Consider the following 15025-nt stretch of genomic DNA (forward strand, 5'->3'; position numbering starts at 1 on the left):
CAATATACAGCCTTGATGTACTCCTTTTCCTATTTGGAACCAGTCTGTTGTTCCAGGTCCAGTTCTAACTGTTGCTTCCTGACCTGCATACAGATTTCTCAAGAGGCAGGTCAGGTGGTCTGGTATTCCCATCTCTTTCAGAATTTTCCATAGTTTATTGTGATCCACACAGTCAAAGGCTTTGGCATAGTCAATAAAGCAGAAATAGATGTTTTTCTGGAACTTTCTTGCTTTTTCGATGATCCAGAGGATGTTGGCAGTTTGATCTCTGGTTCCTCTGCCTTTTCTAAAACCAGTTTGAACATCTGGAGGTTCATGAAATAGATGGGAAAACAGTGGAAACAGTGTCAGACTTTATTTTGGGGGGCTCCAAAATCACTGCAGATGGTGATTGCAGGCATGAAATTAAAAGACGCTTACTCCTTGAAAGGAAAGTTATGACCAACCTAGACAGCATATTAAAAAGCAGAGATACTACTTTGCCAACAAAGGTCCATCTAGTCAAGGCTGTGGTTTTTCCAGTGGTCATGTATGGATGTGAGAGTTGGACTGTGAAGAAAGCTGAGCACCGAAAAATTGATGCTTCTGAACTGTGGTCCTGGAGAAGACTCTTGCGAGTCCCTTGGACTGCAAGGAGACCCAACCAGTCCATCCTAAAGGAGACCAGTCCTGGGTGTTCATTGGAAGGACTGATACTAAAGCTGAAACTCCAATACTTTGGCCACCTCATGCGAAGAGTTGACTCATTGGAAAAGACCCTGATGCTGGGAGGGGTTGGGGGCAGGAGGAGAAAGGGACGACAGAGGATGAGATGGCTGGATGGCATCACCAACTTGATGCACATGAGTTTGGGTGAACTCTGGGAGTTGGTGATGGACAGGGAGGCCTGGCGTGCTGCAATTCATGGGTCGCAAAGAGTCGGACACGACTGAGCGACTAAACTGAACTGAACTGAGGGTGTGAGATGAGTGGTTAGCTACGTCAGTCTTTTTTTACTACAACTTGTACAAATATTGACTCCTCTCTGAAGCAAGATTTTGGAAGAACAAAATACAGAGAAGAAAGATTAACAGCTTTATAGCTTTTCGTCAACTGCCCTTTTTCAGAGACTACATTTTTAAAGGAAATTTGGCTTTAATTTTTGCGGCTAATATTAAGTAAATACCTTTAAATCCCTTTGTAGTATCCACAAATACGAGAGGCTATAAATAGGTCATATTCTGAAAGCAATTTCTTAATGATAAATATATCCAGGAGAAAGAATTGTCTCTTCTTCCTTAACAGTCTTCTGGTTTGTAAATCTCTCCACCTAGAAAAATTGATTGGAAAAATGACTTTTCTATGTGGATATGCCAGAAACTGAACCGACTGCAAATGAAAAGTTTGTGCACATTTTTTAATATTTTAAGTATTTGTTCATGTAATTTGGTGTATTTGTAATGTAAGATTTCATTTATCAATATTCTAGACCTTTCTAATTAAATCTGTCACTTGGATTTGAACCATTTTCACTGAAACAAACTTCAAATGTAATTTCTGTTGCTATACTGAATCATCCTAAAATAGTGTTTATAAAGTATTTATAAAGCATTGTAAATTTGCTAAACTAAAAGTACCCAGGAAGGAACAACTGATAATACTCAGAAGCAAATGTTACAATTTTCCATGACAAGTATGTCACAAATGAAATTTAGACTTGCTACCATACAATCAAACTGATGAAATGTTAAAGAAAATTGTTAAATATCTTACTCTAAATCCTAAGTCTTCTGATTTTCTTTCCTTAGTTCCACCTCTCAGCTCTTTGATACCCTGCGGTGGATGTGTAGTTAGCCTGAAAGCTTCTTTCCCACAATGTTGTTCCCTTATCTCCCTTTGTCTTCCAGAGATACTCTATCAGTGCCAGAAGTGGCCTTAGGAGCCTGTGTCTGCCAACATTGTGTGTAATTTGAGCAGCACAGGAACTCCGTCCAAGGGTCTCCTCTCTTGCATGTTATGTTGGCTGAGATTTCCTCAGTCATTTTAAGTTTTAAGAGCTTTTTAGCGTTCAAAAGTTCCTTACTAAAATGTAAATACCTAAAGGAGAAGTAAGGTCCTGCAAGAAGGGGGCATCAGTTCAGTGTGATGGACAGAAATAACGGGCAGAAAACATTCAAGATCGAATTCTAGGCTGGCTTCAGCTTCTACCTCTCACATATTCTTTCTCCATAGTACACTTGCTATTACGTTTTTAATCTTTAGCACCGCCCCCTACCCACCCGATCTCTGCTTCCTTTCGTAGCCAGGCTTCCTCTTTTTTGCATTCACTTCTCACACATTGGACATCTAGAATTCATTGTTCCCACGCTACTGAAGGGAATTTCTGTAGAGCTGTTAGCAAAATTCCAAAGTGAAGGGTCTTCTCAGTCTTTGTCATTGTGGACCTTACTGTATACTCGATGTGGCCACGCCAGCCATGAAACTTTCTTAACTTGAATTCTGTAAAATCATTGACAAGAGCTATTTTTGCCTTCTCAAATCTATAGCTCTTTCTCTCTCTTTTTTTTTTTTTTAAATCTGATACTTAAATATAGGAAATCTGGGGTTCCATTAAAGCTACACCCTAGCTCACGTGATCTCAAACACATCTATAGCTTCTGTGGAGTACTTCCTTGCTAGATCTCTTACAAAAACATGTACACCTGCTCATGTACCAGATGACATGTGGTACCTCAGTTCCTATTACTGGACTTACTTTTAGCCCACACCACCTGAGTTTGCTTTTCTTCCAGTATTTACTGTCTGAGACCATTATGTACCAATTTCTCAAGTTGAAAATTAGGAAAATTTTCTTCTGTTCTTCCTATTCTTTCTCCATTCTTCAATTAGTCACTAAATAAATCCTGTCTATTCCATCTTCAAGTCTTGTATCCATCTCTTTCTGTCCATCCTCAGTGGACACGTGATATGAAGCCTGAATTATTAGTCTTATTCAGGCTTCTTGTATCTCCTCTCTTTTAGTTAGTTTTGGAGCTTCAAAGGATATTGTTTTAGATTTAAATCTAATTTTCTCACCAAGTTCCTTTTTGTTTGTTTCCGTTTCCTTTAAGAAAGAGTTCAAAATGTTTACAGTCATTCATAATGCATTCAGTAATTTATTCAGTAAACTTTGAGGACCCAGCTACTATGTGTGAGGGATACACCACTGGAAGAAAGACACAAAGTCCCAGAATTCATAGTGCCTGCATTCTACAAGGCCCTGTACAGCTGTCTGTTGCCTCTATATCTGATCATTCCTACCAATTTTCTACAAATGTCCTACTCCAGAAATGCCATGCCGTTTGGGTTCACAGATGGTTTGACTACATTCTTGGTGTGCATGTGTGCGTGCTTAAGTTGCTTCAGTCGCATCCGACTCTTTGTGACCCTATGGACTGCCAGGCTCCTCTGTCCGTGAGATTCTCTAGGCAAGAATACTGGAGTGGGTTGCCATGCACTCCTTCAGCGCATCTTCCCAACCCAGGGACTGAACCCACATCTCTTACATCTCCTGCACTGGCAGGTGGGTTCTCTACCACTAGCGCCACCTGGGAAGTCTTTTTCTTGGAATTTGTCTCTGTAATTCAGTCTGCCAGTAATAACCATCTCTAGTCTCTTATCCTCTGATCGTATAGTGACTCCTCATATTTCCAGTTAATCTTTGTAAAGGATTTTTTATTCACCCTTCTCACCAAACTGCTGGTCACATGCTCCTTTGGACCACTATGCATCTATATTTCTCTGTGAAAACTGTGAAGCCACCTCCCATTCATGTCTCTCTGAGAGCAGAGACATAGTTTTAAAGCATTCTTCTGGCCTCCCTGTCTCTCATACTGTTAATGGCGAATGAATGTTTATTGAATGAACATGTAAAGGTCTATAATAAAATCTTCTTGTCAGCTAACATCACAGACCAGAGGCCCAAGGGTTGGGTCTTTCTAAAATAAAATGATTTCTTTTGGGCCAGTTCCTTGAGGCAATTAAGAATGAAGAAACTATGCTCCTGAGATGCTGCTAAATTGTTGGGGTGCTTTCTGCTCATGCACACCGTTAGTCTAATTAGACATCTTTTGTTGGCTCATGTACCTGCTCTGTCTTCATGTACTATTGCCACAGGAAGTTTGGAAAATGTTCAAATATTAGAATATAGTTACTATGATAGAAATGTTCTTTAAAAATTCAATATACGTGTGTACGTACATATATGTGCATTTTCTTGTTGTTCAGTTGCTCAGTCATATCCGACTTTTTGCAACCCTATGGACTGCAGCATCCAGACTTCCTGTCCTTCACTATCTCCCGGAGTTTGCTCATGCTCATGCCCTTTGAGTCCGTGATGCCATCCAACCATCTCATCCTTCTTCTCCTCCTTCTCTTCCTGCCCTCAGTCTTTCCCAGAATCAGGGTCTTTTCCAATAAGTCGGCTCTTCACATTAGGTGGCCAAAGATTTATGTGTATGTATATGTTTGTATTTATTCTTCTATCCTTAATCATAGTAAAATATGCTTTTTGATAAGTTTATCCCATCTTCCTCAGCCTCAACCTGTTGATAAAAGCCTGTTAATAGCCAGAGAGAGATTTAGTGCAACAGAGAAAATCCACTATTCCTACTAGAAAATCAGCTCAAAATTTGTTTCCTGCTGAGGATGAGTCAGGCAAAGCTTGAAATAAAAAGGCACAGAGACCAAACTGAAGTCACGGAAATTTATTTCTGGAATTGCAGCTAGTATGTGCTAGGACCTGTGAACCAAAAATATGTATTTTATGAGCATTAATAATATCCATGTTCACTTTTGGAAACTTATCTTTCATGTTCTTATTGTTTCATTTGTATGAATTTCCACCAAAGCTTTATAATTTGTTTTGTGAAAAGGTCCTAAACTCTTTATGCACAGTTTAAGGGGTAGCTGCACTTCTTTTCCTTTCATGTGTGGTTAGGGTCAGTAGATTGAGTTAAAGATTTTGAGAGAAATTTCAGTAGCTTGATTTTACATTTGTGGAAATTAAGACACAGAGACTTTCTTGATGTTAAAATATTACTGGTGGACTCTTCCAGGGCTGCTCCTTTCACACCAACCAAATGATTAATGAAATTTTTTTCTGGATAATATCACTAAATCATAAGTCATATTTGTGCAATCTTTCTGTGTTGATCAAGGTTCCTACCTGATTCCACTCCCAGCAGCAGAGCTAGCCAGCTGTGCAGATTTGGGGACCCTCTGCCAAGGTAGGGAGTCAACATCGTCCTCTGGAGTGTCTGTTTCTTACTTGCTGTTTTGGAAAATGTAGTTGTCATTGTTTTGAATTTTATCTTCATTTTCACTGGAGAGGCCAGAAACCAGCAAACCAGAAGAATTTCTGGATGTGTTTTAGTTGTGTGGGTGCACAGTGTAGAGAAAGAATGCATTCACACACTGGATGACCACATTTCCATAAAGCACTGAGTTTTTAAAATGTGAATAATTATATGCTATTAGGAAGGGTTGACTTCATTTTTTTCCCTCTATTTCCTCTCAAAAATATTGGTCAGTATAAATATAGCCATACGATATTTTGAAAAAGTATTCATGTCTAAAAAACAAGAGGAAAAATTAAGTTGAATAGTCAATTAAGTTTAAGACAAGGCCATGAGGCAATTTATGATGTGCAATGTAACTTAAATATTAAGATAAAAATAGTTATCTTATTACTCATATGAATGTAATTTTATTAATTATTACAGTGCATAATGACTATACTATGATCAGTATTATAATTATATATTATGTATTGAATAGTTGCATGCTGAATAATCCATAGTTGCATAAATTTTAAAATATTTTGCTTTAATTTTATCATTGCTTCTTCTGATTATCCATGACCCATTTCCATCCATTTATTCTGTTATATACTTCTTTTTGAAGTAGCATTTCTATATGCCACATTAAGAATCATGACCATGTCTTTTGTAAAGTTGGATCTTTTATTAAGAAGGTCATAGGATTAAAGTGACGGGTTAGAAGTGAGACTAAGTGAATAGAAACCTAAGCTCTCTTTTAAAGTTCCAGTGTGGAAGTAGGGTAGGCAGGGAGAAAGGGTGCAACTCATTATTATTTTTTTTTCTGAGACATTATCTCTTAATATTATTGTTGATGACTACCTTAAGATAATAAAGCCATTAAGTAGTTTCTTTTGATGAACTCAGTGTGGTTTTAAAATAGTTAAATGAAATTTTAAAAAGCCTTAATTTTGCTTAGTTCAAGCCGTGAAGGTTTTTTTTAATTTAATTTTTTTTTAAATCTGAGACTTAGATGTATTTTGCATTACATAAATATAACTGATTGTTCACAATTTAAAAATATAAAAGATTTCAAAAAGAATCCTCATTCTTAAGTGTTGTATATTATTTTTGAATGAAAAAGTTATTTTAGTTAAGAATAGACATTTTGAATAAGAAATTCAATATTTTCTAAAGATCCTTTGGAAGGTAATTCTTTTTATAATTAGTGAAATGTTTTAAATTTAGGTAATTTTTTTCTAATTAAAAGATGCAATCCAGGGATCAAACTTAGGTCTCCCCTGTTGCAGGTGGATGGATTCTTTACCATCTGAATCACCAAGGAAGCCCATTTAAAAGAAATATGTAACAAATAGTTATTGTACATAGAAATGTACATCTTATACAAATATACTCCTAAGATAAACTCAAAGGAAAATTATATGTATAGTTATTTTACTACTTACATTGTTCCTCCAGAATCCCTTAGAAAGATATTATCAAAACATTACATAGGGTTTAATATTTGAGTTTTAGTAGAATCAGAAACATAGCTTTGACATACTGCTTTGAAAAATCCCTCCTGTAAGGCTTGCCCTTATGAAATCCATTTTGTCCATCATTGTTTAGTAAAGTTATTGGAATCTTTAAATGATTGATGTCATCCATTTCATTCTCTTTTTTTCCTTCACATTTATCTTCTCTAGGAGAAGTATATTTTCTTCTGAAATTTTATTTTGCTACTCTCAGTGTATCAGAAAGACTGACTTAGTTTAGATAATTTTCAAGCTGACAGGTGGTGCTCAGACTTCCTTCTCTAGCCTTTCTTGTTAGAGACTTAGGAGACTGAGTTCTAGGAAGGTTTATTCATTTACTGTGTGATCATCAGCCTCTTGATAGCAAACTTAGGTCTTGAATCGAATGTTCTTTCTCCATTCTCTTTGTGCCAGTTCCAGACTCTTGTACAAGATGGCACCAAAGACCATGGGAACAGATTCTTAATGTGCTATAGAAGGCATTGCTTCATTTTATACATTATAACCTTGAAACTTGTGTTTAGTGGCAAGAAATGGTTTCTGTTCCTCCTCTGTATATTTTCATGCATCAATTATAGATTGCTTATCCATATTAACTTTCATGTGCTTTTTGCAAAATTACATCTTTCTCATCTTTATTACCAGCTACTGTAAACCCTCCTAGTACTACATCACCCACTGTCACCACTAACATGCCTGTTACTAACAGAACCGATAAACAAAGGAATGGTAAGAAATCGTTACCTTTTATATTTGTAGTATGTCTGACTTGATGAACACCTGTATTCCAAAGATGGAAATATCTAATGTTCCAACAAAGTGTCTGTTGTTAAAATCAATTGGTACATTTGTACATCTGCAAGACTAGTAAAATAAATATCATTTGATTGCCTGGAGTTCCCCAAATAACCAATGGAATGAGTACACATCTAGTATCACATCTCTGAATTTTAGCTAAAATTTCTTTCAAAGGAAGCTTTCAGGGAAAGACATTAGTTAAATGGAATGAGTTTGCATTATACTAGAGATCCAAGAAGAAAGTATTTATGGAGTTCTGCCAGGTTATTCTCTAAAGAAACCTGTTTTAAAGAATTTTGTAATCTCAAAAAACTACATAATTTTAGTAATTTAATTTCTCACTGAGGCCAACGTTATGTTCAAACATTTGTGACATTTAGATCATTTTTATACAGTAATACTTTGCTCTTTGTTTTTATTTATTGAGGAATAATGGCTACCTCCAGTATTCTCACCTGGAGAATTCCATGGACAGAGGCGCTTACTGGGCTACAGTCCATGGATTCGCAGTCAGACACAGCTGAGCAACTAACACACACACACCATAGTTAGAATGTGATTGGATATTAACTAAATCATAAATCAATTTTTGACTGACAAAACTTCAAGTAACTGCCAATACTTCCTGTTTTTTCCTTGTGCAAATACATTTCTGTTTATATTATTTATAATTTGCAAAGTTACATAAGATAAGAAATGAACCGGGGAAATGTCAGATTGATTATTTAATCTGCTACCTATATTGACTACATACATAGCTTTTTGGTAATTCAGAGTAAGTGGTTTCAGTTTCTTCTGAAAAAGCGAAATTCCAATCAGGTGACCACATCATTGCCTCAAACACAAGTAATATTCTCAAATATGAGGTATTAGAAACAAAGGCATTTGCTCAACCTCAGTCATTTAACTTGCAAGGCCAAGACATCTGTGATGTATCACCAGGGACCAAACCCAGAGAAGAGGAACTGGCATAGTTTCCTTTTTTCCTTTTTTCTTCTGGCTTTGGGGGTTACACCAACTTCCTCTGTAAGGACATTTAAATTGAAAGTATGGAATATTTTACATGAAACGTAGATATAAATTTCATTAGGGTTATAAAGACATCGATTCAGGGAAGTGTTTATGGTTATTCTGGTAGTTAGGCCAAGGAGATTTATGATGGAGCAAAAATTCCAGCAACCCCCAAGAAAGCAAAAGCAGCTGAAATTTCCAGTGCATATTTCACATGGACTCTAGCCAGTAGATGGGAATATTATAATTCTAACTAAGTATTTCACTCTTTGTATGAACATACAAAGAGCCTCTGTGGCATTCGCCCTCCAGGACTGGCACATCCTCTACTGCCCAAGAACGTTTACATGATGCTTCAGAGTCCTCGACTTGGTGGAGTGGAGCTGTATTCACTCAATCATGTCATTTCTGACATTCTTGAAGAGAGCCTTGTTCAGTCCATCTCTCTCTGCGTCATAGCCTTCATGGGCGTATCAACAAAAAAAGCAAATGTTAGAATCAGTTCAAATGGTTTGATTTGGCCACTTTAAAGAAAGAAAACTCGAATTCAGATCATTCTTGATAAAAATGTAATCTGAGCACTTAAAAATATTTGAAAGCCCTCATGTTGTAGAAATAGTCTCAAATTCTGTACTCAAATTTATGCAGCATCTCAATTTTACCACATCCTTGAACCGTCTCTACTATTTATAATAGGTTTTTTCCCCCCAAAATTGACTCACTTTTTTACTTAAACATTTATATTTATATGGGAAAATATCACAGTTGTAAACTGAAACTAGTACTGCTTGTCTTAAAATAGAAATGTAAAGTGAAAATAAATATAATGAAAACAACGCTACTGAATTCTCTCTATATCCAATTGCCTTCTCACATCTCAGCACTTGAAGCCTTCATTATTTTTTTAAAAAGGGAGGGTTACAAGACCCACTGTAATTAAGTTTTTTGTCTTTGGTGTAGTTAAATTTGAAATAATTGAAAAGAGAATTACTTGTTTACCTTGTGAATAAATGGGATTTAATGTCCTATTCTAGACTATCTGAGATCATTCACATGCTATCAGCAATTTCAAATACACTTTTCTTGGGAAACTGATGTAGTAAACATTCTCAGGCCTCAGATCTGATATGTTAGAGAATGCTGTTTTGTTCACTGTAAGAAAGATACACAGCTATCAGATCTGTTATCTACCTTATCCAGTCTTATAAACTCTGCACTATCAAAGAAATCTACTATCAAAGAAATCTAATTCATTAGTCATGATATGCTGGTGTGGTGAGGGAAGAGGGATTTAAATTGTTTGGCAATCAGATGTATTTTTTGAGTACATCAAGAGAATTTGTTTTCATGGCTTTAGTGAAATGTCCCTATTCCCTTGCATAAAGTTATTTTTGTTATTTTTCAATAGGATTTTAATCTGATAGTTCAGATTATATACTAAGAAAATCTTATCTTTTAAGCTACTTTTCACAAACATATTTCTATATGAGGAACAACTTAGGTATTCCCACAAATAACCTTTGTGCCTTTTCTACTGCATTCCCAAGAAAAGCTCTTGGACTTATTATTATTTCCATTCCAAATCATATGTTCTATGCTTGAAGCATCACTGTACTGCTGCTGAATATTAAACTTTTGTGAGGTTAGCACAAGCAATCAAAGTAAGAAACTGACTTTGTTAGTCCTTATTATTCTTCTAAAAATCTACAAGTGCAAATTGTATCACTGCTTCAAGTTTCTCACATACATTTGACTACTCAAAAAAATTCACTCTAAGGGTATTCATGTGGACCCAACAATCAATCTAGCTTTATATGCCAAATAACTTAAAGAAATTGTATGTGTGATGAGCAGTACTCTAGTCATATGATAAATGCCACTGTCTACTATAATTGCCTCTGCACCAGTCAAAGCAGTCATCTTGAATGTAAAATAGCATTTAATTTCTACTTTAAAATCTATCTTTTCAAATGTGTATTTTAAAACCCACCTTTTCAAACCTACTTCATTCCCTTGAATGGAGAATAGTCTCATTTCTAAATGTTCCAAGAAATTCTGAGAAGAGTGTTAAGAAAATTAAAAAAGGAAAAGATCTACAGCCAGGCATATGTTTTGATACCAGATCTGTTATGGCAAGTAATGGTTTCTGCTTTGAAGTTTTGTGGGGCTGGAAGAGTCATCTAATTGGAAAAAAGTGTCATGCATTCTTTAGACTGGGATGTCAATTATTAGGACAATACATACAGCTTTTGAAGTCTCTGGAACAGATGAAGATTTGTGAATAGCTTTCTTATTGAGAAACCATAGGATTTGTAGGAGAAGGTGACTTGATTACCAGAATGACCTGGAAAAGTCTGCATCGGTGTCTCAACTGTGCATTTTCTGCAGTGGCAATGCTTAAGCCACTTATTTTGCTGCAGTCCAAAACCTTTCTCACCAGACCTTCAGTGGATATTTTATCTTGCTTTGACAATTCATTCTTGGGCATTTCTTCGGATTACTTGTTGACTACATTATCCAAAAATTTTAAATAAGTATAACAAGTAGACAGCATTGAATAATTTTTGCTGAATATATAAATATCTCATTCTGAGGCTTCTGAAGCAAGACTATATGAAAAAAGATCCATAGCATGGGTGAATCTCCAGCACTTAGGAGTAGGTGGTTTGGTATAGTCATAGATTTTATTTGCCATAAACAACATAACACTGGGAAGAGTCCTATAGGGATTTAGACTGACTCTGATATGGAATGTCTTTCTCATTTATAAAAACAGTGAATTAGAAAAAGAAGTGAGAAATATTTTAAATTAAAACAATCTTAAATGTTTGGATGCTTCTGTAAAATTTCAGAAATGTGAGTGATTAAAATACTCATTTTTAATATTTTGCAGGATTCTCCTGAGAGGGCAAGACTGCAATTCCTAACACAGACACACGCTTTAGGTCTCCATCTAGTGGTAGCTTGTCAGTTTTAATACTTAACTGGCATCAGGGAACATGCACAGAATACCCCTTGATTCCTAACATTGGTGTAGAATTTTGGACTTCTGGAACTTAAATTCCTTCTGAGTCATTCAGAATGTCCACGATTTGATATGATAAGGTCTACAGTGTAAATTTATTTGTTTGCCTGACTTATTATCATTTATTTTACATACACTCCTGTAATTTTTCATTCAAATATTTTTTAAAGGAAAATAAAGTTAAGGTTATTAAAATATCTGAAGAGTTTTAGAAGCTGGACTTCTAATAACTTAGTATGCATAAATTAAACATCCTGGGACTTACACTGATCTCACAGACATATTATTACATCTGAGAGTGGTGATTTTTTTTTTTAAAGCATGAGTTTCTGACCCCTATACTGGAAAACCTTCCTTTAGGAGTGTGACTGGAATTTGCATTTTGGTAGATTTGGGAGTTCCTAGGAGACATACTTTTGTACTTTTATGTACTACTTCCCCCAAATCTTCATTAAATCTTTTCCCCATTGTTTTAATAATATATTTTTACATTTGCTATGCATATTTTGGCTTCCCCAGTGGCTCAGCAGTAAGCAGTAAAGTCTCCACCTACAATGCAGGAGATACAGGTTTGATCCCTGGGTTGGGAAGATCCCCTGGAGAAGGAAATAACAACCCACTCTAGTATTTTTGCCTGGGAAATTCCATGGACAGAGGAGCCTGGAAGGTTACAGTCCATGGGGTTACAAAAGAGCAGGACATGACTGAGCGACTAAACAACAAACAACATGTGTATTTTACTCATGTTTATAAGCGTGGAGATAGATGATTGATTGACAATAATGAAGAATCAACTTTTTTTCTCTGCATGATCTACCATATTTAAAGAGTCCTTTTCTCATTACTATTTGTAGTAAGATATCCTTTAGCACATATCTAGAGAAATTTAGCAAACCCTGGCTGGTCAGTTTGATTTTCATTAAAAAAAAAAAAGAAAAATATATATGTATGGCAGACTACTTTAAAGATTGCACTTCTCTCCTGCAAAAAAGCACAACTTCCTTCTGACATAGGATTGTCTTTTACAAGCAAGTCCAGTTAAAAGTCCATCTGCAAATATTGTTTGTTTTTTCCTCCTTAACTTGATAACAATTGACTGCACTTACGGAATTTCGATGAAAAAATCTGGTGAAAATGAACCCAACAACTTAAGTAGAAGAAAATGCTTTAGTGGGGCAGGGGAAAGAGGATAGAGAAAATAAGGGTCTGTGGGTGAAAAATACGTGATACCTATTCGTTTCCAAATTAAGTTCTGTCCATCATCTTACTCAAGTTTTCACATCTCGAACTATCATTCTTCATAATGTTAGAAAAGGATAATTTTTGGTTACAGGAAATCAAATTGTACATGAAAAATCATTTAACAGACAGTAGGGAGAAATGTATAGAATTAAGAATTAAGAAGGAACATATATAGGTGATAATTTAGAAGCAATGACTTCTCTATAAGTAAACTAAATGATAACTATTTCTAAAAAGTTGCAAGGTGACTGAAAATAACCTGTGCAGAAAATTTCTGTACCTATGTAGAAGGCATTTCTTAGTTGTTCAGTCGTGTCCGACTCTTTGCTACCCCATGGGCTGTACAGTCCATGAAATTTTCCAGGCCAGAATACTGGAGTGGGTAGCCTTTCCCTTCTCAGGGGATCTTCCTAACCCAGGGATTGAACCCAGGTCTTCTGCATTGCTGGTGGATTCTTTATCAGCTGAGCCACAAGGGAAGCCCTTGTGTGAAATTATGTCATTATAAATGTAAGCTGATAAGTGTATGACTGTAAAATATAACTAATGGACTGAATCCTATTTCCAATGGACAGATGGGATTATTTATAGAATTTCCATAGTGCTTCAAAACATCCTTCCTCACCCCGAGGTGAAAGTACAGAGCAAGGTGGCCGAATGGGTAAGTGGATTATAAAATTTCTGTTTTGGGCTTTAAACTAATCTCTGGAAATCTGGGAAAGACTTTACTGTCTAACTGAACCCACAGATCATACTGAAATAAAGATACTGTTCATTATAAATGTATGGAAATGTAAGTGAAGTATTGCACTTTTGAATAAAAAGTGAGGTATTGTTGAATAAAGGACAAGAAAGTGAGCCTAATGGGCTATTATGTCAAAGAAGAAAAGAACAGCGCAAACGGAAAAGTATTTTGAGAGGTATCTTTATTTACTGTAATAGTCGTACATTTTTAGCACTGTTTGAGTCCTTGATTCAAAAACCAAGTGTATAAAAAGTATATCATGAATATCTTCCACCCATCCTTGACACTCATCTGCCTAGAAACCAACTTATGTGCTTGGAAATCACTGTGCATTTTTCTTGTTTTTTTTTTCTGAGAATTTATGAATGTAAAAGAAAATGACTATACATTCTTATGTTTTTCTTTTTACATTAAAAATAGAATATTGTACAGAGCAGTCTACATTGTACTAGATATTTGGGTTATAATTTATTTAACCAATATTCTATTGGTGAAAATTTTGGTAATTTCTAATTTTAAAAACTAAACATTTTATTTTATTATTTTATAAATGCATGTTATATATATACATTATATAAATATATAAATACACATTATAAATACATGTTAATGATTTTTTTCCTTCTCTGATATAATATCAAAAATTTAATTTCCCATAGGTTTATATTTTTTATTATTTTATTTCCTACCTACAGCATATTTTGGGACCTTGTACTGCTTTTATTTACTACTACAGTTCAGACAATTTTTGTGGAAAAAGTAATTTGTCATTTGGGTATATATTCTGAAGTAAGAAAAATGGATTTCTTATGTGGTAGGGCATATACCAAGGCCGCATTTCTAATAAATGTGGCCTCGGTAGCAAAAAAATGTTAAACCATACACTGACAGATAGTGATGATAATACTTTATATATATATAAGTATATATACTTTCTTCAGGTATGTGTATATGTATATATATTTGAAGAATGGTAGGAAAACATAGTTTTATTTTTAAAGGCTGCACCCTTTGCAACAAGTTACCCACAGAAAACAAAAGTATGTAATTAACAACTCTGTTACAAAAATTGAGGCAGGGAAGTAAAATCTAGTAGAAATCAAAGAAAAGTACTACTGTCAACTTTCTGAAATGACATATTAACCTTAGCAGCTAATTCAAACACTAGATGTATTGAATTTCTAAATGGAGAGAGGGCTTTACTGAATGAGTTTAATCTTGCATCCCGTTTTCTTTCACATTCTTTCTGCTTTTTTAAAGTCAGAATGTTTTCAAAAGATAAAGTTTTTTTAATTTATTTTATTGAAGTATAGTTGATTTTCAATGTTGCGTTCGTCAAAAGATAGAATTCTTTATTCTCATTCTCAAATGGACCACTTCTAATGTTATTAAT

General features: G+C 35.1%; 1 protein-coding gene across 7 annotated transcripts in view; it reads left to right on the top strand.

Annotated features, from left to right (window-relative positions):
* ADGRG6 (adhesion G protein-coupled receptor G6) overlaps positions 1–15025 on the top strand; it is a 153505-nt gene that overhangs the window by 80775 nt on the left and 57705 nt on the right. For 5 of the 7 annotated variants that reach the window (XM_005210998.5, XM_010808639.4, XM_059889914.1 and 2 more), the window contains 3 exons: positions 5178–5246; positions 7457–7540; positions 13463–13548. In XM_005210998.5, coding sequence (XP_005211055.1) covers positions 5178–5246; positions 7457–7540; positions 13463–13548 — 239 coding nt within the window. The remainder of the gene's footprint in view (positions 1–5177; positions 5247–7456; positions 7541–13462; positions 13549–15025) is intronic. The other 2 variants (XM_002690290.7, XM_015472888.3) reach the window with 1 other exon arrangement.

The sequence above is a fragment of the Bos taurus genome, chromosome 9, assembly GCF_002263795.3.
Source record: "Bos taurus isolate L1 Dominette 01449 registration number 42190680 breed Hereford chromosome 9, ARS-UCD2.0, whole genome shotgun sequence".
Lineage (NCBI taxonomy): Eukaryota > Metazoa > Chordata > Mammalia > Artiodactyla > Bovidae > Bos > Bos taurus.